Source organism: Geotrypetes seraphini, chromosome 1 (genome assembly GCF_902459505.1).
Source record: "Geotrypetes seraphini chromosome 1, aGeoSer1.1, whole genome shotgun sequence".
NCBI classification, from domain to species: Eukaryota; Metazoa; Chordata; class Amphibia; order Gymnophiona; family Dermophiidae; genus Geotrypetes; species Geotrypetes seraphini.
In genome coordinates, this window is record NC_047084.1 from 266,968,305 (window position 1) to 266,992,245 (window position 23,941).

General features: G+C 46.7%; 1 protein-coding gene across 6 annotated transcripts in view; it reads right to left on the reverse strand.

The window, feature by feature from the left end:
• NSD2 (nuclear receptor binding SET domain protein 2) overlaps positions 1-23,941 on the reverse strand; it is a 521,650-nt gene that overhangs the window by 464,611 nt on the left and 33,098 nt on the right. For 5 of the 6 annotated variants that reach the window (XM_033950948.1, XM_033950940.1, XM_033950930.1 and 2 more), the window contains exon 2: positions 15,616-16,216. In XM_033950948.1, coding sequence (XP_033806839.1) covers positions 15,616-16,128 — 513 coding nt within the window. In that variant the 5' untranslated portion in view covers positions 16,129-16,216. Of the gene's footprint in view, positions 1-15,615; positions 16,217-16,453; positions 16,564-23,941 lie in introns of those variants that run through there. The other variant, XM_033950968.1, reaches the window with a different exon arrangement.

A 23,941-nucleotide genomic window follows, 5' to 3' on the forward strand; every position in this document is an offset into this window, starting at 1 on the left:
AATAAAAAGAATGGATAACTTGACCGATTTAGACATGTCATACAATTATAACCACAAAAATATGTCAAAATATAATTATAAATTCAAGAGACTCCAGACGAAAAGCAGACTATAGAAAGGACCAAACCCATAGTACTAAGATTCAAATGCTAAAATTGGACATGTCCATTATGAAGAGACGTGTGGGTCACCGCTAATTATAACGAGTGAGTCTTTAAAATATGAGATGGTAACGGATAGCCAGACCTGGTGGACGGAAGCGATAACTACTGGAGCCAAAACCAGAGCACCGTGATGAAACTTGAATGGAAATATGGATACCTATTTGAGTAAAATTGCGATGCGAACATGTCATAGAAAAGAATAAATAATGTGTAAACTAAAAACCAAGAACAACATATTGTAACACCGAACTCGGAATTAATGAAATAACATGCTAAAAGAACTTAACCACCACCCCCCTTAAAATAGGGCATATACATACTTAAAATGATGGCTGGTTGCAAACAGTATGCCTAGACTATATAGACCTAAACAGGGCAAAAGTAAACGTATGGAAAATGAACAGCTGATAATAGAGTGTATCTTTAAAACATAAGCCGATAGTAGCTCAAAGACAAGCCGACCGGGTAGATGAAAAATGAAACCTGGGAAAGATCTAAATTATTGTTCAAATGAGCTTCTATTAAAACCAAAGAATAAAACCACAGCACTTGGGAAAGTAAAAAAGGGAGAGTAAAATGTTCTTACCGAAAAGGTCTCTGCACTGATGAGATAAACTCGTACGCAGAATAAATGTGAACACGCGACAGTGGGGCGATGATATTTGATCCATTGAAAGAGGCGCCAAAATAGTGTTGGCAGTGGATTTAATGCACACTGATAGGGGAGGGGCATCGGGCTGTTAAAAAAGGCTGCTTTAATAAATAAATGAAAATACTGGTGAAAAACTAAATAAAAAACCAAAACCATGATAAAATGCCGAACCTGACTGCAAGTGGTAGTGAAAGTAGCATAAGACACCCGTAGTACTGTTAGTGCCAGAGCTTATTAGAATAAAGAACCGTGCTGTATATGAGGAGAAAAAAGAAAGAATGAGGTGATAAGATGTAAAGTGCTGGCCCCTCACTGCCCCACTTGATAAAACTAAGGAGCGACGTTCTAGAGCAGGGGTGCCTACACTTTTTGGGCTTGCGAGCTACTTTTAAAATGATCAAGTCAAAATGATCTACCAACAATAAAATTAAAAATTAAAAAAAATCCACAAAGCACACTGTACGCTGAGAAAGAGCAATGTTACTTACCGTAACAGTTATTATCCAGGGACAGCAGGCAGCTATTCTCACTAATGGGTGACGTGATCCAACGGAGCCCCGATGCGGACGCTTCTTTGAAGAAAACTCAAAGTTTCGAGTCGCCCGCACCGCGCATGCGCGAGTGCCTTCCCGCCCGATGCACCGGGCGTGTCTCCTCAGTTCAGCTAGCTAGCAGAGAAGCCAACCCAGGGGAAGTGGGTGGGACGCGAGAATAGCTGCCTGCTGTCCCTGGATAACAACTGTTACGGTAAGTAACATTGCTTTATCCCAAGACAAGCAGGCAGGTATTCTCACTAATGGGTGACCTCCAAGCTAACCAGAATGGGATGGTGGGAGAGTTGGCAACTTAGGAGAATAAATTTTGTAATACTGTTTGGCCAAACTGTCCATCCCATCTGGAGAAGGCATCCAGACAATAGTGTGAGGTGAAGGTATGAACCGAGGACCAAGTGGCAGCTTTACAAATCTCCTCAATCGGTGTTGATCTGAGGAAGGCTACAGAAGCTGCCATCGCTCTGACCTTGTGGGCTGTGATTTTTCTGTCAATGGGCAATCCAGCTTGGGCATAGCAATTGAAGATGGTGCGCTTGGAAACGGGACGTCCCAACTTTTTCGGATTGAAGGAGATGAAAAGTTGAGAAGCAGATCTGTGAGGTTTGGTGCGTTTTAGGTAGAAAGCCAAAGCACGCTTACAGTCCAGAGTATGAAGAACAGATTCTCCAGAGTGTGAGTGTGGCTTCGGGAAGAACACTGGTAGGACGATTGATTGGTTGAGATGAAATTCCGAGACAACCTTGGGGAGGAATTTCGGGTGTGTGCGGAGAACCACCTTGTCATGATGGAATACTGTAAAAGGCGGGTCCGCAACCAAGGCTTATAGCTCACTGACTCTTCGGGCAGAAGTGAGGCCAATGAGAAACACTACTTTCCAAGTGAGATACTTCAGGTGAGCCTTGTGAAGAGGTTCAAATGGAGGTTTCATTAGCTGAGAAAGAACCACATTGAGGTCCCAAACCACTGGCGGCGGTTTGAGGGGAGGATTGACATGGAAGAGTCCTTTCATGAATCTGGAAACCACCAGATGAGCAGAGAGAGGTTTCCCTTGAAGAGGCTAATGGAAAACAGCAATTGCACTAAGATGGACTCGAATCGATGTAGACTTGAGACCAGAATGGGAAAGGTGCAAAAGATAATCCAAAACTGAAGACAAGGAGGAGTGTTATGGCTCATGATGATGAGAAAAACACCAAGCAGAAAATCAAGTCCACTTTTGGTGGTAGCATTGTCTCGTAGCAGGCTTCCTTGAAGCTTCCAGGACATCTCTCACAGGTTGAGAAAACTGGAGAGGGGTTATGTTGAGAGGAACCAAGCTGTCAGGTGTAGAGACTGCAGGTTGGGGTGAAGCAGAGATCCTTGATGCTGTGTAAGCAGAGATGGAAAGATTGGTAGGAGGTATGGCTCCCTGCTGCTGAGTTGAAGTAGAAGGGAGTACCAAGGTTGTCTGGGCCACCGTGGAGCAATCAGGATCATGGTGGCATGGTCTGACTTCAGCTTGACTAGAGTCTTTTGGATGAGAGGAAATGGAGGAAACGCATATAGAAAACGATTCGTCTAGTCCAGGAGGAATGCATCTGCCTCGAGGCGCTGAGGGGTGTAGATCCTGGAGCAGAAGTGAGGCAGTTTGAAGTTGTGGGGGGCTGCAAAGAGGTCTATCTGAGGCGTTCCCCATAGAGAGAAGATATGATGCAGGGGCGTGGAGTTGAGAGTCCACTCGTGAGGTTGCAAAAGATGGCTCAGGCTGTCTGCTAAGGCATTGTCCGCCCCCTGAATGTAGACCGCTCTGAGGAAGGTGTTGTTGCGAGTCACCCAATCCCACACCTTCAGAGCTTCCTGGCAGAGGGAGGCCGATCCCGTGCCTCCCTGCTTGTTCACGTAGTACATGGCGACCTGGTTGTCTGTGCGAATGAGGACAACCTGGTCACGGAGATGTTGAAAGGTCTGTAGAGCATTGAAGATCGCCCTGAGTTCCAGGAGATTGATGTGGCACTGGCGGTCCGTGCTGGTCCAGTAACCCTGGGTGCGGCGGCCGTCCAGATGGGCCCCCAAGGCATAAGTCGACGAGTCGGTCGTGAGGACTTTCTGGTGGTGAGGGGTGTGGAATAACAAGCCTCTGGATAGATTGGAGGAGAGCATCCACCAGCGAAGAGACTGTTGTAGAGCAGGAGTGACCCGGATGAGGTGAGTCAGAAGGTCGGACGTCTGGAACCACTGGGATGCCAGGGTCCATTGGGGAATCCTGAGGTGAAGTCTGGCAAGCGGAATCACGTGAACTGCAGAAGCCATGTGGCCTAGAAGGACCATCATTTGTCTCGCTGAGATGGACGTGCGAGAGAACACTGAGTGGCAGAGATGAAGGAGGGCGTCCCTGCGTGGGGGCGGGAGGAACGCTCTGAGTTGGGTAGCATCCAGAATCGCCCCAATGAAGGGAAGCGTCTGGGACGGTTGTAGGTGGGATTTGGGGAAGTTGATCTCGAATCCCAGATGTTGTAGTAACCAAATTATCTTCTGGATCGCGAGAGCGGCTCCCTGAGAAGTGGAATCCTTGATGAGCCAATCATCCATGTAAGGAAACACCTGGAGGCCAGCGTTCGCACAACTTCAGATGATGTTGTGGCCCAAGGTCCGTGAGAGAAATCGAACGTTGACACTGGCTACACTTCTTGAATCCTGTCGCTGGCCGGGACATAAAAGGAAAAACAGCTGCTGCAAGGTCGAAGCTCTTGGGCCGCGGCCAAGCGGCCTGTCCCGGCAGCCGAACAGAAGAACTAAAAAAAAAATTTTTTTTTAAAGAAAATAAAAGAAAGAACATACAAACAGTGATTCATGAAGAAAAAAAAACAAACCAGGGGGAAGAGAAGGCACGAAGTGAAAAGTTAAACGGAGAGAGTCAAAGACGGACTTCTCGGCTCCGCGGAAAACTGAGAACTGAGGAACGCGCCCTACTTTGGGCGGGAAGGCACTCGCGCATGCGCGGTGCGGTCGACTCGAAACTTCTAGTTTCCCCAAGCAAGTCTGCTTGCGAGGCTTTCGCATCTGGGCTCCATCAGTGACATCACACATATGTGAGAATAGGCTGCCTGCTTGTCCTGGGATAACCTTCTTAAGGTATGGCGACCAATATTGGATGCAGTACTCCAGATGTGGGCGCAACAATGCCCAATACAAGGGCAGGAGCTCTTTCGTTCTGGCTGTAATACCTTTCTTGATAATACCTAGCATTCTATTCGCCTTCTTTGAGGCCGCTGCACTCTGTGCTAACAGCTTCATTGTCTTGCCCACCATTACCCCCAAGTCCTTTTCTAGGGTGCTCTCACCCATTTCCAGCCCACCCATTGTATAACTGTACTTCGGGTTTCTGTTTCCCACATGTAAGACTTTACATTTCTCTACATTAAATTTCATCTGCCATCTCGCCGCCCACTCTGTTTGTTCAGGTTCCTTTGTAAATCTTCACAGTCCTCTTTTGTCCCAACTCCACTAAATAGTTTGGTGTTGTCTGCGAATTTTATTGCCTTGCACTTCATCCCTGTTTCTAGATCGTTTATGAATACATTGAACAGCAGCGGTCCGAGCACCGACCCCTGCGGAACACCACTCGTAACCCTCCTCCAGTCAGAGTAGTAGCCCTTCACTCCTACCCTCTGCTTTCTATCTGCCAACCAATTTTTGATCCATCTATGTACATCTCCTTCTACCCCATGGCTCTTCAGTTTCTGTAGTAGGCGTAGAGGAGAATGACAGAAAAAATCCGGAGTGGATTCCTTCTGCATATGGCACGCAGCCATTGGAAGATAACCCACTTGTCTAGAATGTCTTAACTATTACACTGGAAATCATGACTTTAGCCATTTCAACTTAACTAGCTCACAAAAACTGTTAACAACATAAATGTGCCTCGACCTCGAAGTCTGCCTCTTTTGTCAGGTTCGTCTTCGACATGGGACAAGCTCTTCAACTGGATCTTCACTCTGATTCCAAATATACACCTAAATACTTGGCCAACATGGAGCTGCCTCATCCACCCAAGAAGACCTTGAGGCTTCCTATGACTCCAGTATTGAAGCAAACTTTTTTAAGGAATATGGAAACTCCTTATTCCATTACAGCCATTCCATCCAAGCTGGAATCTATGTATAGCACAGTACCTTGCAAAGGCTTCGAGAAATCTCAATTGTCTCACCAGTCTTTGAATGTGGAAACTTCTTTAAAGAAAGCTCATCCATCTAAGCTTTATGCTGCGGTCTCTCCAGGCAGGGAGGGCCGTACAATGGACAAGTTTGGCCATAGGTTATACCAGAATTCCATGATGGCTACCAGAATTCTCAATTATAACTACATTTTCACTGCTTATTTTAACCATTTCCTCAAATTGATGCCTAAGTTCTATCCGGCTCTGGATGAACACAGTCTTTCTGAATTTAAACAGATCATGAGAACTCTGTCTCAACTTCGACTCTTCATGCTGCAAGCCACATATGATGCTTTTGAGCTCTCTTCTAGAGTTTCTGCCTTTGCAGTAGCCATGTGCCGTCTCGCCTGGCTTTGCGTTGTTGATATGGATACCAATCTGCAGGACCATCTAGCGAACTTGCCTTGGCAGGGTAATGAACTCTTGATAATTCTATTGAAGCTGCTAAAAAGCGCCTCTCTGAACATGAGCGCTCTCTTGCTTCCTTGATTCGGCCGAAGCCTAAGACTCCTCCTGCTCGGCTATACAAGCAACCACCGCGTCATTATCCCCAAAAAACGACACCAGCTTTCTCCAGGCCTCCGCCTAGAAGGCCTCCACAACGACAGCAGAAGGCTTAGACTCTTGTAGCGACTAAACCAGCTCAGTCTTTTTGACAATCCCAATCTGAGCATGCCAACCTCCCTGCATCAAAATTCTCTTCTGCCCATAGGAGGTCGACTTTTATCACCAGTGGGAGATCATCACCTCAGATCTCTGGGTTCTCATCATCCTTCGGGAGGGATACTCACTTCACTTTCTTCAGGTGCCTCCAGATCGCCCTCCAACAGTGTCCTTCCAATTCATCGCAACTTCCCCTTCTTCTTCAGGAAGCTCAGGCTCTTCTTCGCCTTCGAAGAGGTTCCTCTGAACCAAAGGGACATGGGCTTTTCTTCCGGTTATTTTCAAGTCACAAAGAAGATGGGGAATTTGCGACCCATTCTGGACCTCAGAGCCCTCAACAAATTTCTAGTCAAAGAGAAGTTTCAGATGCTATCTTTACCAACCTTATATTCCCTGATGAATCAGGGAGATTGGCTATGCTCTCTGGATCTCAAAGAGGCTTACACTCATATCCCAATTCAGCCAGCCTCTCGCAAATATCTTAGATTCAGGGTGGGTAATCTTCATCTACAATACAGAATTCTTCTTTTCGGGCTCGCCTCATCCCCCAGAGTCTTCACGAAATGTCTGATAGTGGTGGCTGCAGCCCTCCGTGCTCAGGGTCTCCATGTTTTTCCATACCTGGACGACTGGCTTATCAAGGCCCCCTCTCAACAAGGGGTTATTGCAGCGACCCAACAGACTATTATGTTCCTCCAAAGTCTGGGGTTCGAAGTCAACTTTCCAAAATCCCAGCTGACCCCATCTCAGTCTTTCCAATTCATTAGGGCCACTCTAGACACTGTCCAACTCAGAGCGTTTCTACCTCCACCATGTCGGGATATCCTCATTCACCTTTGCCATCAAGTGTCTCATCTCACATCAATTTCAGCAAGATAAATGATGGTTCTGCTCGGTCACATGGCTTCTACAGTTCACGTGATTCCTTTTGCCAGACTTCACCTTCGCATACCTCAGTGGACCCTGGCATCTCAGTGGCAACAAGTTACCGATCCGCTTTCTCAACAAATTACAGTAACTCCTTTGTTGAAGCAGTCTCTCCACTGGTAGATGCTCTATTCCAAACTTTCCAGAGGTTTGCTATTCCACAATCACCCTCATCAGATGGTTCTCACAACAGACTCGTCAACCTACGCATGGGGAGCCCATCTCGATGGACTCCGTACCCAAGGTCATTGGACTCTTTGTCATATCATTCTATTGGAACTCAGAGCGATTTTCAATGCTCTCAAAGCTTTTCAACACCTTCTTCACGACAACGTAGTCCTTGTCCGGACAGACAACCAAGTCGCCATATACTATGTCAACAAACAGGGAGGTACAGGATCTCATTCCCTTTGTCAAGAAGCTCTGAAGCTGTGGGATTGGGTAATCCATCAGAACATCTTTCTCAGAGCTGCATATATTCAAGGTCAGCACAACTGTCTGGCGGACAAATTGAGTCGTCTTCTGCAACCTCACGAATGGACACTCAATTCCTCGCCTCTACATCAGGTGTTTGCTCAATGGGGGACCTCTCAGATAGACCTCTTTGTGTCTCCCCTCAACAACAAGCTGTCTCAGTTCTGCTCTCGAATATACCCTCCCCAGCGTCTCGAGGCAGATGCTTTTCTCCTGGATTGGACGGGTCATTTTCTCTATGCCTTCCCTCCATTCCCTCCGATTCTCAAGATTCTTGTCAAACTCAAGACAGAACATGCCACCATGATTCTGATAGCTCCTCGGTGGCCCAGACAACCGTGGTACTCCCTTCTACTTCAACTCAGCACCAGGGAGCCTCTGCTTCTACCAGTTTTTCCCTCTCTGCTTAAGTCAAGGATCCTTGCTACATCCCAACCTGCAGTCTCTACACTTAACAGCTTGGTACCTTTCAACCTAACAGACTCTCTACAGTTCTCTCAGTCTGTACAAGATATTTTGGTCGCTTCCAGAAAGCCGTCCACTCGGCAGTGTTATGACCAGAAATGGACTAGATTTTCTGCTTGGTGTTCCACTCGCCATATGGAGCCAATGTCTACCTCCTTGGCTTCTGTTTTGGATTATTTACTTCACTTATCACAATCTGGACTTCAGTCTACATCTATCCAAGTCCATCTCAGTGCGTTTGCTGCTTTTCATCAGCCTCTTGATGGTAAACCTGTCTGCACATCCTGTGGTTTCCCGCTTTATGAAAGGACTTTTTAATGTTCATCCACCACTTAAACCATCCCCAGTAGTCTGGGATCTCAATGCTGTCTTGGCTCAATTGATGAAACCTCCCTTTGAACCAATTGATAAGGCTCATCTCAAGTACCTTACTTGGAAAGTAGTTTTCCTGATTGCCCTCACGTCTGCTCGAAGAGTCAGTGAATTACAAGCATTGGTTGCGGATCCATCTTTCACAGTTTTCCACCATGACAAGGTGGTCCTCCGTATTACCTAAAGTTGTTTCAGAATTTCACATCAATCAATCTATTATTCTTCCAGTATTTTTTCCTAAGCCTCATTCTCACCCTGGAGAAATGGCGCTCCATACTTTGGATTGCAAGCGTGCCTTGGCTTTCTACTTGCAATGCACTCAACCTCACAGAACAACCCACTTTTCATCTCCTTCGATCCAAATAAGTTGGGGCATCCTGTCTCGAAGCGAACCATCTCCAACTGGATGGCTGCTTGCATCTCTTTCTGCTATGCTCAGGCTGGTCTCCCTCAGCAGGGTCGAGTCACGGACCACAGAGTTTAGAGCTATGGCGGCGTCTGTAGCTTTCCTCAGATCAACTTCTATTGAGGAAATCTGCAAGGCTGCCACTTGGTCCCCGGTTCATACATTCACCTCTCATTACTGTCTGGATACTTTCTCCAAAAGGGATGTCCATTTTGGCCAATCTGTTTTGCAAAATCTTTTTTCTTAACTTGCCAACTCTCCTTCCATCCCATTATGCTTAGCTTGGAGGTCATCCACTGTTGAGAATATTCTGCCTGCTTGTCCTGGGATAAAGCACAGTTACTTACCGTAACAGTTGTTATCCAGGGACAGCAGGCAGATATTCTCACAACCCATCCTCCTTCCCTGGTTGGCTTCTTAGCGAGGTATCTGAACTGAAATTCCTCACAGGAGACGTGCGCCCTAACTCGGGTGGGAAGGCACTCGCGCATGCGCAGTGCAGCACTCGGAAGCTCTTACAAAGATCTTCAAGCAAGTCTGCTTTCGAGGCTGTCCGCTGCGGGGCTCCGTCGGTGATGTCAGCCACTGTTGAGAATATCTGCCTGCTGTCCCTGGATAACAACTGTTACATTAAGTAACTGTGCTTTTTGTGCATAGCAAACAGATGTTAGGGCATCGACTGGTGGGCTGGTTTTAATATTAATGACCTTGTTTTAATAGTAATGAGGTTGGATGCATAGCAGAGTCAGAGGCTGCAACAGACGCATGGAAAATCACACGGCGAAACATTGTATACAGTCGACGCTGCTCAAGTGCAAGCCCTTCGGACTGGTTTGGCACGGGCGCTTAATCGGAGTACCATGTGAGCACTGTCATTTTTCTCGCAAGATCAGAAGCTCGGGGGCAGGATTCCATGCTTGTATCGATCACTGCCATCACATATTTTAGGACGAGTGACCTGTAATCACATTTGAAGTTTGCGATTATCCCTTTGTTTTTGTTGCTTTCATATTCAACAGGCAGGCACCTTGAAGCCAACAGCTTCGCTATGTTTGAAAGTGGTGTATAGGTCTCTATCGCTTTAATTGGGAGACCTTACGTGAGCAACTGCAGAAGGATCTGAAGTACACCACTCTAAGGGGACAGGCCTTCCAATTTATGTACAAGCACAGTGGTACCTTGGTTTACGAGCAAAATTCGTTCCAGAAGCATGCTCGTAAGCCAAAGCACTCGTATAACAAAGCAAAATTCCCCATAGGCCATAATGTAAACTCAAACAATTCGTTCCACAACCAAGGTTTGGCCCAGGGGTGGGTACCTGCCTGTGGGTGCTGCAGCGCTTTCAACATGGTGGCTTCCTTCCCTCGAGTACCTGTACGGCTGCCCTCCCGCTTCGGCCGATGCCTCTGCCATTCGTCAGCGCCTCCCGGCTCCCGATCCAAGCCGGCCGCCATCCTGTGCGAGCATGCGCACGACCGCTCCTCTCCTGAGCCAAGCCACCCGCTGCCCCGACAACATGCTCACCACGTGCAAGCACGCAGGACGTCCTGCGTGCTTGTACGTGTTGTCGGGGCAGCGCTGACTGTCGGGGAGGCGCTGACGGACGGCAGAGGCATCGGCCGAAGCAAGAGGGCAGTCGCATGGGGACCCCGAGGGAAGGAAGCCACCACGCTGAAAGCGCTGCAGCACCCACAGGCAGGTACCCACCATTGCTGAGAGCTCGTTTATCGGGGCAGTTCTTGGTTTGCGAGACAAAAGTTTGCTGAGTGTTTTGCTCATCTTGCAAAACACTCGCAAACCGCGTTACTCGCAAACCGAGGTTCCACTGTACTGTAATAACAACACATAAGCAACATCTGACATCAGCATGGTGGACACGTTCAGCCAAAGACAATGATTTTTGACCATGCGATGCCAAGGTGCAGTTCCGAAAGTTCAAACACATGGCTAGGCCTAGACTGCTGTTCCAAAACACACAGCTCATCTACGTGATTGCTTTTTTTTTTTTTTTTTTTATATAGTCATTTTTATTAAGTTTTGAAATACAGATCACAAACCAACAACCATGACAAGAAAAATGCTGAAACAATCAGGTCTTACGTGTCATTCTTTCACGGAAATCTAGGCCCCCCCCCATCTGCACCCCCCCCCCCCCACTCCAGTGTCAAAAGTTCAATAAAGAACTGCGAGCTCTAGGGGACAATCCCTCCCAAATTGGAGCCCAGATTCTCCTGAATTTCCTCCAAGACCCCTCCGAATATCCAGGTATTCAAATTTCAAGAGTAAACAGTTCATTCCTCCACATAGTAAAGGTTGGCACATCAACTTGGCGCCACAACAAAAGAATACACTTCTGGGCCAACAAAGAGGCCTTTTGAAATAACAAGTTGCCCCCTCTGGACAGTCCCAAATGGACCCCCTGAGAAAAAAGCAGAACATCCGCTCTCAAGGGAATCTGCTTACGCAAAGCAGACTGCAGATACAGACCAGAATGTTTGAATGTGGTCACATGACCAAAACATATGAAGGAGTCCCGCAGGGGCAGACTGGCACCGAGGACAACTAGATTTCTAGCAAGCAACGTCAAGAGAGGAATAGAACAGGCTTTAAACTAAGAAGAAGGGGAAAGCTGACAGTTGATCAAGAGTCGACGATTCGGAAGAAGGTATCCCGTGAAGATACTGAGGGGGAAAAAGCTGGGAAGAAACAAGGGGGAAAAAGCTGGGAAGAAACAAGGGACAAATTGCAGGAGTCGACCAACCCAGAAGAGGAGGTTAAAATGATTTCAGCACAGGAAAAGACCAAAGCACAAGGAAGGGAAAGAAGGACAACAAAATACCAGGATCTAAATTGCATATATACTAATGCAAGGAGCCTAAGAAACAAAATGGGGGAACTAGAAGCCGTGGCCGATGCAGAAGACATAGACATCATTGGAATCTCCGAAACATGGTGGAATGAGGAAAACAAATGGGATACAGCACTGCCGGGGTACAAGCTCTATCGCCATGACAGGTCAGGACAAAAGGGAGGTGGAATAGCCCTATACATAAAAGAAAGCATACAATCAACCAGAATGGATACAGCAGAGACGACCAACAAGCTGGAATCTCTATGGGTTAAAATACCGGGAAAGAAAGGATCTGAAATAAAGATGAGCCTATACTATCGTCCACTCAGGCAAACCAGAGATATCGATGAGGAAATGGAAGCCGAGATCAAGCGAGAATGCAAAAGTGGCAACACGGTTATTATGGGAGACTTCAACTACCCCGGGATAGACTGGAGTCTTGGAAACTCAAAATGCGCTAGGGAGACGGAATTCCTGGAGGCTACACAAGATTGCTTCATGGAGCAGCTTGTTAGAGAACCGACAAGAGGGAATGCCACCCTGGATCTAATCCTAAATGGGTTAAGGGGACCTGCAAAGGAAGTAGAAGTAGTGGGATCATTGGGAAACAGCGATCATAATATAATCAAGTTCAAGGTTGAGGTAGGAGTACCGAAAGGAAAGAGAATCATAGCGACAACTTTTAACTTCAGGAAAGGAAACTACGAAGCAATGAGGGAAATGGTAAGGAAGAAACTCAAGAACACTTCCAAAAAAATGGCAAACGGTAAATCATGCCTGGTCTTTCTTCAAGGACATGCTGAGCGAAGCGCAAAATCTGTATATCCCCAGATTCAGAAAGGGGTGCAAAGAGAGTCGAACAAAAGACCCTGCGTGGATAACCAAAATAGTGAAGGAAGTGATAGGCAATAAGAAAAATTCATTCAAGAAATGGAAAAAGGACAAAACTGAGGAGAAATGGAAAGAGCACAGGAAGTATCAAAAAGAATGTCACCGTGTGGTTCGAAAAGCCAAAAGGGAATATGAAGAGCGGCTAGCAAGGGAAGCAAGAAATTTCAAACCGTTCTTTAGATATGTTAAAGGGAAGCAGCCGGCTAGAGAGGAGGTGGGACCGCTGGACGACGGATACAGGAAGGGGGTGGTGAGGGAGGAGAAGGTAGTGGCAGAAAGGCTTAACATGTTCTTCTCGTCTGTATTTACAAACGAGGACACATCCAACATACCGGAACCTGAGCAATTCTTCAATGGAAGTCAAGCAGAAAAATTAACATCCATGGAAGTGAACCTTGAGGATGTGCGCAGGCAGATAGAAAAACAGACAAATCCCCGGGTCCGGACGGCATACATCCAAGGGTTCTGAAAGAATTAAAGGAGGAGATAGCGGAACTACTGCAGCAAATTTACAATTTATCCCTGAAAACAGGCGTGGTCCCAGAGGATTGGAAGATAGCCAACATTACGCCCATCTTTAAAAAGGGATCAAGAGGTGACCCGGGAAGCTACAGGCCGGTGAGCCTGACCTCGGTTCCGGGAAAAATGGCAGAAGCATTGATAAAAGAAAACATTGATGAACATTTTGAAAGAAACGAGCTTCTGATAACCAGCCAACATGGTTTCTGCAAGGGGAGATCGTGCCTAACGAACTTATTGCACTTCTTCGAAGAGATTAACAAACGGATGGACAAAGGAGACCCCATAGACATCATATATCTAGATTTCCAAAAAGCCTTTGGCAAGGTGCCCCATGAACGTCCACTCCAGAAACTGAATAACCATGGTATTGCGGTAAGCTGTTATTATTATTATTATTATTATTATTATGGGGTGGAAGGAGATGTATATAGATGGATCAGAAACTGGTTGGAGGATAGAAAACAGAGGGCAGGAGTAAAGGACCACTACTCGGATTGGAGAAGGGTCACGAGTGGTGTCCTGCAGGGCTCAGTGCTCGGACCGCTGGTATTTAATATCTTCATTAATGATCTAGAAACAGGGATGAAGTATGAGATAATAAAATTTGCAGACGACACCAAACTATTTAATGGAGCTCTGACTAAAGAGGAATGCGAAGAATTGCAAAGGGACTTGAATAAACTAGGAGAATGGGCGACGAGATGGCAGATGAAGTTCAATGTTGAAAAATGTAAATTATTACATGTGGGAAGAAGAAACCCGAGGTACAACTATACGATGGGACGGATAGTATTAAATAAGAGTACCCAGGAAAGGGACTTGGGGGTTATGGTGGACATGACAATGAAGCCGACAGCACAGTGTGCAGCGGCTACTAAGAGAGCGAATAGAATGCTTGGAGTAATCAAGAAGGGTATTACAGCCAGAACGAAAGAAGTTATCCTGCAGTTGTATCGGGCGATGGTGCGCCCGCATTTGGAGTACTGCGTGTAATATTGGTCGCCGTACCTTAAGAAGGATATGGCGTTGCTCGAGAGGGTTCAGAGGAGAGCGACACATCTGATAAAGGGTAGGGAAAACCTATCATACCCTGAGAGATTGGAGAAACTGGGTCTCTTTTCCCTGGAGAAGAGGAGACTTAGAGGGGATATGATAGAGACTTACAAGATCATGAAGGGCATAGAGAGAGTAGAGAGGGAGAGATTCTTCAAACTTTCAAAAAATAAAAGAACAAGAGGGCACTCGGAAAAGCTGATAGGGGACAGATTCAAAACGAATAATAGGAAGTTCTTTTTTACCTGTGTGGTGAACACCTGGAATGCGCTTCCAGAGGACGTAATAGGGCAGAGTACGGTACTGGGGTTTAAGAAAGGATTGGACAATTTCCTACTGGAAAAGGGGATAGAGGGGTATAGATAGAGGATTACTACACAGGTCCTGGACCTGTTGGGCCGCCGCGTGAGCGGACTGCTGGGCGCGATGGACCTCAGGTCTGACCCAGCAGAGGCATTGCTTAAGTTCTTATGATTGAACATAAGAACATAAGAAATGCCTCCGCTGGGTCAGACCTGAGGTCCATCGCGCCCAGCAGTCCACTCACGCGGAGGCCCATCAGGTCCAGGACCTGTGCAGTAATCTTTTATCTATACCCCTCTATCCCCTTTTCCAGCAGGAAATTGTCCAATCCTTTCTTAAACCCCAGTACCGTTCGCTGCCCTATAACGTCCTCTGGAAGCGCATTCCAGGTGTCCACCACACGTTGGGTAAAGAAGAACTTCCTAGCATTCGTTTTGAATCTGTCCCCTTTCAACTTTTCCGAATGCCCTCTTGTTTTTTTATGTTCTGAAAGTTTGAAGAATCTGTCCCTCTCTACTCTCTCTATGCCCTTCATGATCTTGTAAGTCTCTATCATATCCCCTCTAAGTCTTCTCTTCTCCAGGGAAAAGAGACCCAGTTTCTCCAATCTCTCAGCGTATGAAAGGCTTTCCATCCCCTTAATCAGTCGTGTCGCTCTCCTCTGAACTCTCTCGAGTAACACCATATCCTTCTTAAGGTATGGTGACCAATACTGGACGCAGTACTCAAGATGCGGACGCACCATTGCCCGGTACAGCGATTGCTTTTAACCAGAGTGAATGTTACGTGAAAGAATACAGGTGGGACACGATTTTGTGCAAAAGCGGATTATGTACTTATCAGAATTGCAAATATCCAGAGTTTACAACCATTGACTTTAATGTAAAAAAACAAAACAAAACAGGACCATGGTAGTAGGCTGCGGATAACCGAAGCATGCGCTTAACTGACGTGCACTTAGGTGGAGTCGACTGTACATCAGTTGGTTAAATTATGTCAACACTTATGTCAGTTAAATTATGTTCAACCTGTTTAGTGATGATCATTAGATGCACAGTGACTAGTGTATCTGGGCATATCTATTCAATCCCAATTAAACCATAGTCAAAATTAAAAAAGGTACCTTTTCTGATGAACCAGTTTTCAACTCTGAAGCAGCTTCAGCAACACTTTGCTCAAGTAGAGAATCATATTTTATGCATCTTTTTCTGTTCCTCTTTATTGCTTTATTCTCAGAAAGGTCAACATCTACACCATTATCTCCACAAATAGAAGATTCAAAGAGAGGCTTTCCATTCATATAGGTTTTTGTGATTTTCAGTTTAATTTCTGGTGATCCATTCTTGATGGGAGTGTCACTGGGTGAAGTTCCAATCCCTTTTATTTCCCGGCTCTCAAAGCGCAACTTGGCATCCTGGGCACCTGCCTCTCCGTTAAAGACACGAGAAGTGAGATCTTTGAGTCTCTCAGCTGGAATAAACGGAAGGGCATCACGTCCGTTGAATCTTTGTAAAACACCTTCCTGGAGGGTGGCAGAAATCTGTGCTCTTCCAAGGTAAACAGAACATTCACGACTCACTTCTGCATTTTGAATTTTCACAATGGGGTTTCCCAGGATCTCAGATACTTGCTTCATTTTGCTACTGTCAGATCTGTGAGTAAACTAAATTGACTTATTCAATTAATGGAGTCTTTTCAGCTTGGATGTTTTCAATTTTATGCCACTGTATTAAAACAAAAACAACAAATCCTATGAGAATACCATTAACTAATTTGAAATGAAAAAAAAAAAAAATTAAAAGGTGTCTTCAACATATGCAAACTCATCAACATATGCAAACATGATCTCATCAACATATGCAAACATGATTTGCGAAGAATGAACAGTCTTTAAATTACCCCATTATCTTCTGCAAGAGGCAGGTAATCTTTATTCTTACAAGTTGAATACTGCATATTACCTCTATTCCCACTTAAGTATCCGTATATTCTGATGCCCTTTGTTCAGGGTATAACTTTAACCCTAATGGTCATCTCTGGAAACTCCTCTAGTTAATCATTCGCACTCCACCTAATTCAAAAATACAGAAATACTAGGCTGGGTATCTAGGTCATTCCAGGTCAATTCAATCAAAATTTGGAAGCCTTTTCACTTCAGCTTTTCAGAAATTGATAATCTACCATAACAGAGACCAATATATAAAGATGAAAAACTGCAAACTTTCAGGATTCTAGCTTAAACAACTTGAGATTAACATCTTTTAATCCAATAGGGTGTTGGCACAGTTTGCTGCCACCTGACAGTTAAGGGAACTTTTAGATCTCAATAACTCTGCCAAATGTGTCCAACAGCTGTGAACATTGCACAATTTATTCAGAATTTTGTGTAAATTTAGAAATTGTAACCCATTTTGAACTGGGATACATGGTTTCAAAGATATTAATTGTCAAAAAATGGGATTTTATTCAATTTTGTGTAACAAAATGTCACTTTCAGTAAACCACTGTGCCAAAAATATTAAAAGAAAAGCTTCCATATTTTATCTGTTAGTAGCATTAGTTAAAATGAGCAATATGTATTGTATTAATTTTCTGCAGATGGAACCTATAATTTTCCTGATAAGAGGTATAAGTGATTCCACTTCGGAAACAAGATTTCATCATATGGGACAGGTAGTGAAAAAAAGCAGTTACTTACCTGTAACAGGTGTTATTCGAGGACAGCAAGTAGATATCTAGAAAGCAGCATATACACTGACACTGTATATACTAGTGCTGCCCGATTCGAATCACGTGAATCAATTCGAATCGATTCAATTTTAAGAAAAAGCGGCCCCCCCCAATTCAATGGCCGACTCTTCCCCCATGCCTTCCTAAAGCAGGAGCGGCAGCGCTGCCTCTTGCTGGCCGTCCGCTGCCGCTCCTGCTTGAGAGGGGAGGGTCAATCGGAAAGGCTTGAATGTTTCCCCAGCTTCCTCGCTCTTAACAGCTTAAGCTAATAAGGCAGCCTGCAGGATCGCTGGTGCTTTAGCAATTCCTGCAGCTGCCCGTCGTCCTCAGCGGCACGTTCTTTCTGCTACGGTCCCGCACCTCGTCTGACGTCAGGGTCAGGATCGCGGCAGAGGAAACGTGCCACTGAGGATGTCGGCAGCTGCAGGGAGGCAGGCCTATGCAGAGGGAGGAGGAGGAGGAGGAGGAGGAAGAGTGCCTTCGCGGCAGGAGGCAGGCCTGTGCAGATGAAAAAGGAGGAAGGAGTAAGAGGGGAGGGGAGATGCCAGACCTGGGGTGAAGGGAAGAGAGAGACCAAACCAAAAATAGGGAGAGGTGCTGGACTAATGGAGAGAGGGAGAGAGAAATGCAAGACCACAAGGGGAAGGATTCCAGAGGGACAGATACTGCTCCAAATTAGATGGGCAGGGGGCAGGATGGCAGGAGAGATAGTAGGAAAAAGCCTGTACCTGGGGAAGGAGATACAAGAGGTAAGGAAGAGAGAAAGAAGAAGCTGGATATGGGGAGAGATATTAAACAGAGATAAGATGCTGGGCATGGAGGGAGCATAGGAACAGGGACACAAGGGGGACAGTACTGAAGAGGAGAATATGGACAGGGACACAGAAGAGAGATACTGGAAAAAGGGTAGTTTAGAAAAGGAGAGATGGTGGATCTGTGGATGGTGGGGTCCATCGCTGCAGCTGCGGGGGGATGAAGATGAAAAAAGGAAAGATGCCAGACCTCCGGGGAGGAAAGGGAAACAGAAGGGGAAAACAGAAATGGAAGATGGATGGTGAGCACGGAGAAAGAAGGAGAGCCTGATCAGAAGACAACTATAGCCTGGGACCAACATGATTTGAAAAATGACCTGACAACAAAGGTAGGAAAAATAATTTTATTTTCTGTTTTGTGATTACAATATGTCAGATTTGAAATTTGTATCCTTCCAGAGCTGGTGTTAGACCGCATAAGTGAGATAGGATTTAACACAGAGAGGGAAAGTATTTTTTGTTTATTTTGTTTACACCACAGGACCAGTGTGGGTAGGAGAGGGCAAAAGGGGTGAAGAGGCTATAAAATAAACCCACCAGGATATCTGGAAAAAAAACTCACACAATTTGGCAGGAAAATCAAATCAAAAGCAGTTACTTACCGTAACAGGTGTTATTCAGGGACAGCAGGCAGATATTCTCACATATAGGTGACATCATCGACGGAGCCCGGATGCGGAAGCCTCGCAAGCAGACTTGCTTGTAGAAACTAGAAGTTTCGAGTCGACCGCACCGCGCGATTGCCTTCTCGCTCAGCGTAGGGCACATCTCCTTAGTTCAGATAGCTAGCAGAGAAACAAAACCAGGGGAGGTGGGTGTGTTGTGAGAATAGCTGCCTGCTGTCCCTGGATAACACCTGCTACGATAAATAACTGTGCTTTATCCCAGGACAATCAGGCAGCCTATTCTCACATATGGGTGACGTCCAAGCTAACCAGAATGGGATGGTGGGAGTGTTGGCAATTTAGGAGAATAAATTTTGTAATACTGTCTAGCCAAAATGGCCATCTTTCTTCGAGCGGACGTGAGGGCAATGAGAAACACCACTTTCCAAGTGAGATACTTCAGATGAGCTGGAGACATTGGTTCAAATGGAGGCTTCATCAATTGAGCAAGAACAACATTGAGGTCCCAAACCACAGGAGGCGGTTTGAGAGGAGGTTTGACATTGAAAGTCCTTTCATGAATCTAGAAACCACCGGATGAGCAGAGAGGGGTTTCCCTTCAACAGGCTGATGGAAAGTCGCAATTGCACCGAGATGGACTCGGATCGATATAGACTTGAGGCCAGAAGTGGATAAGTGCAAAAGGTAATCCAAAACAGAAGATAAGGAGGAATGTTGACGCTCCTTATCATGAGAAAAACACCACGTAGAAAATCTAGTCCATTTTTGGTGATAGCATTGTCTAGTGGCAGGTTTCCTAGAAGCCTGCTGAGTTGAAGTAGAAGGGAGTACCAGGGTTGTCTGGGCCACCGAGGAGCAACCAGAATCATGGTGGCATGGTCGGTCTTCAGCTTGACCAGCATCTTTTGAATGAGAGGAAATGGAGGAAACACATATAGAAAGAGATTTGTCCAGTCCAGAAGAAAAGCATCTGCCTCGAGGCGATGAGGAGTGTAGATCTTGGAGCAGAACTGAGGCAGCTTGAAGTTGTGGAGGGCTGCAAAGAGGAGAAGATGTGATGAAGGGGCATGGAATGAAGAGTCCATTCGTTAGGCTACAGAAGACGACTCAAGTTGTCTGCTAAGGCATTGTCCGCCCCCTGAATGTAGACAGCTTTGAGGAAGGTGTTGTGGCAAATTGCCCAATCCCAAACCTTCAGAGCTTCTTGACAGAGGGAGGCCGATCCCGTGTCTCCCTGTTTGTTGACATAACATATGGCGACTTGGTTGTCCGTGCGAATGAGGACTACACGGTCATGAAGAAGATGCTGAAAAGCATTGAGAGCATTGAAAATCACCCTGAGTTCCAGAAGATTGATGTGGCATTGAAAATCTGCACTGGTCCAATAACCTTGAGTACGGAGACCATCTAGATGAGCCCCCCAAGCGTAAGTCGAAGAATCGGTCGTGAGATCCTTCTGATGGGGGGGCGTGTGAAAAAGTAAGCCTCTGGATAGATTGGAAAAGTGCATCCACCAGCGAAGAGACTGTATCAGAGCAGGAGTGACCTGGATGTGATGAGTCAGAGGGTCGGAAACCTGCGTCCATTGAAATGCCAGGGTCCACTGAGGAATTCTGAGGTGAAGTCTGGCAAAAGGAGTCACATGTACTGTGGAAGCCATGTGACCCAGAAGAACCATCATGTGGACGGGCGAGAGGAGCCTGACTGACAAAGATGGAGAAGTCTCCAGATGTTGTTGACGAAGGAACGCTGAGTTGGACTGTATGTAGAACAGCTCCGATGAAGGGAAGAGCCTGAGAAGGTTGAAGATGGGACTTCGGAAAGTTGATTTCGAATCCCAGACTCTACAGGAACCAGACAGTTCGCCGGGTCGATAGGACGACTCCCTGAGACATGAAATCCTTGATGAGCCAGTCGTCCAGGTAGGGAAACACCTGAAGACCTTGGTTCCTGAGCGCTGCGGCCACCACTACCAGGCACTTGGTGAAGACTCTGGGTGAAGAGGCCAGGCCGAAAGGGAGCACTCTGTACTGATAATGTAGATTTCCCACCCGAAATCTGAGGTATTGGCGGGAGGCCGGATGGATAGGAATGTGAGTGTAGGCCTACTTGAGATCCAGAGAGCATAACCAGTTGTTCTGCTCAAGGATGGGATAAAGAGACGCCAGGGTCAACATGCAAAATTTTTCTCTGACTAGGAATTTGTTGAGCACCCTGAGATCCAAAATAGGTCGCAGATCGCCCGTCTTTTTCGGAACAAGGAAGTACCGGGAGTAAAATCCCTTGTTCTGCTGAGCCAAAGGAACTGGCTCGATAGCTCGGAGCTGAGGCAAAGCTTGAGTTTCCTGAAGAAGAAGGGCGGTCTGGGCAGAGGAGGAAGGATACTCTCTTGGAGAATGTTCTGGAGGAACTTGTAGGAAATGAAGAGAGTATCCCTCCCTGATGATGGAAAGAACCCAGAGGTCGGTGGTAATAGTCATCCATCGGTGGCAAAAATGATGGAGACGACCTCCGATAGGGGGAAAAACGGGAAAGGGCAGAACGACTCAGGTTATGCTTTCTAGGAGACAGTCAAAAAGGCTGAGGAGCCTTGGGTACAGCAGGCGTCTGAGGCTTCTGCTGCTTCTGAGGATGCTGCCTCTTGACAGGCTGACGAATGGTAGGTGGAAAACGCCGTTGGTAAATCAGAGGCGGGCGTGAAGGGCGAAGAGGAGCTGGCTTCGGCTTAGGACAGAGAATAGACTGGAAAGACTTCTCGTGGTCCGAAAGCTTTTTGGTTGCTGCCTCTATTGACTCATCAAAGAGGTCAGTGCCAGCGCAAGGGACATTAGCCAGCCAGTCCTGTAGATTCGGGTCCATATCGATGGTGCGGAGCCACACCAGGCGTCGCATGGCCACCGAACAAGTAGTAGCCCGAGCCGACAGCTCAAAGGCATCATATGAGGACTGAAGCAGTTGCAGTCGAAGTTGGGACAATGATGCCAGGACTTCCCGGTACTCAAAGTGTGCCCGCAAATCCAAGTAGGGCAGGAACTTGGGAAGGATGGACAGAAAAAACTCAAAATAGGTAATGAAATGAAAATTGTAGTTGAGGACTCTGGAGGTCATCATAGAGTTCTGGTAAATGCGATGACCAAATCTGTCAATCGTTTTGCCCTCCCCGCCCGGAGGAACAGTGGCATATACTTGAGAAGGGTGAGAATGCTTCAACGAAGATTCCACCAGAAGGGATTGATGGGACAACTGAGCACTGTCGAAACCCTTGTGAAGGATAGTTTGGTATCTGGAATCCAATTTCCCCGGAACATTTCCAGACAGTGGACAAAAGTTTGATCCAACAGCTTATGCAGAGGAAGCTTAAGGGATTCATGAGGAGGTTGAGGGAGATGCATGGTCTCTAGATACTCCTTGGAAAATTTGGACCCAGTATCCAGTTGCATGTCCAAATCAGCTGCCATCTGACGTAGAAAAGAAGAAAAAGACAGCTGATCTGCCAAAGCCTGGCCTCGAGAAGGACTCGAGGACGTCGAGGCAGCTTCATCCAATGAAGACGGGGATCTAGACAGGGAAAAAGACCCCACCGTGTCCTCGAGCTCCGGAAGTGGAAGGGTTGAAGTAGACGGTGGAGAATACTGAAGAAAAGGCTGCTTCCGATGAGGTGAAGCATGCCTGGATGAGTGCTTCGAAGAATGTCTCGATCGATGATGCGAGCTGTGCCTCAAAGCGGGCCTCGACAAACGAGGCGAGTGCGTCTTCGCTGAAGCCCCCAGAGAATGGATGGGGCTGGAGGCTGTGGATCGAAGCAAAAGTGGTTGGTTGGAAGAACCACGAGGCACTCGCAAAGACTCAGCTCTTTGCATCGAGTGTATAGGTTCCAATGGAGGCACTCGCAAAGACTCTACTCCTTGCATCGAGTGTATCGGTTCCAATGGAGGCATGAGCAAAGACTCTGCTCCTTGCGATGCATGCCGAGATGCCAGACCAGACACTCGCAGAGACTCTGCTCCCTCTAGAGAGTGTGCGTACGACTGAGGCACAGGAGGCGGCACGACCTCGTGGGAGACCTCCGCATGCCCAGGCTGGATTTGAGAGAGAAGCTTCAGCCCCATTGTGGTAAAGAGCTGAATGAATTGCTTCTCCAATAAGGTCTGGAACAAAGCTGGCAAGGATGGATCCGCGTCTCCTACGGGACCACCTGCACGGGCTTCGTGCTCCCTTGAGGCAGTGAGAGAGTGCTTGGACTTAGAAGCCTTGGGCACTTTAAGCACTACCGGGGAAATGGGCTGCTGCGCTATCTGACCTGAAGAGACAGAGGAAGGCACCGCAGCCGGCGTCGAAGGCAGAGCCGGTACAAACGAGGCAGGTTTGATGAGGCTCGGAGCAGAAGGTGTGGAAGCCTGGAGAGCCTCGGATGAGGTCGATGGTGAAGCGCCCTTCGATGACGAAAGCTCCATTGAAGACTACATGCTGTAAAGCTGCTCCCACAAGATGCAACGACGCTTGAAAGCACGGACTGTAAGTGTTGAGCAAGGCCGGCACAATTTTGGTAGATGTTGAGGCCCAAGACACCGAAGACAGTGTCGATGAGAGTCCGTCAGAGAAATTGCGTGCTGGCACTTGGAACACTTTTTAAAACCGGTCGCAGGCCGGTACATAGGCCGAAAAAGCTCCGCCGCAAGATCGAAGCCGCGGGGCTGCAGCCACGTGGCCTGCCCGGTCAAACGGATGGAAGAAATTTTTTTTTTTTGAAACAAGAAAAGCACAACGAAAATCAGCGATTCTGAGAAAAATAACCCAAAACCGCGGACCTAAGAAGGCACAAGTGAAAATACTTCACACAGAGTCGAAGACGGACTTCTCGGCTCAGCAGAAAAGTAAGAACTGAGGAGACGCGCCCTGCGCTAGGCGGGAAGGTACTCGTGCATGTGCGGTGCGGGCGACTCAAAACGTCACCCACTTGTGAGAATACCTGCCTGCTTGTCCTGGGATAAAAATAAGTACAATCAGCAAATGAAGATACAGTTTAAATGGGTAAGCAGGATACAGGGGCAATAAAATGGGGCCATAGGTTGAGTGTAGAGGTCTTAGGCTATAAATCGGTTAAATAGATTAGCTTTTAGTAGTTTCCTGAAGTTTAGGTAGGATGAAGAGCGTGAGATAATGTTGGCCAGCCAATTATTAAGGTGACCTGCTTGGAAGGCGAGAGTTCAGGTATCTTTTGTAACGGCAGGCCTTTAGAGTTGGATGGCTAAACAGATGGGTTCTGCATGTGTGTTTGGAT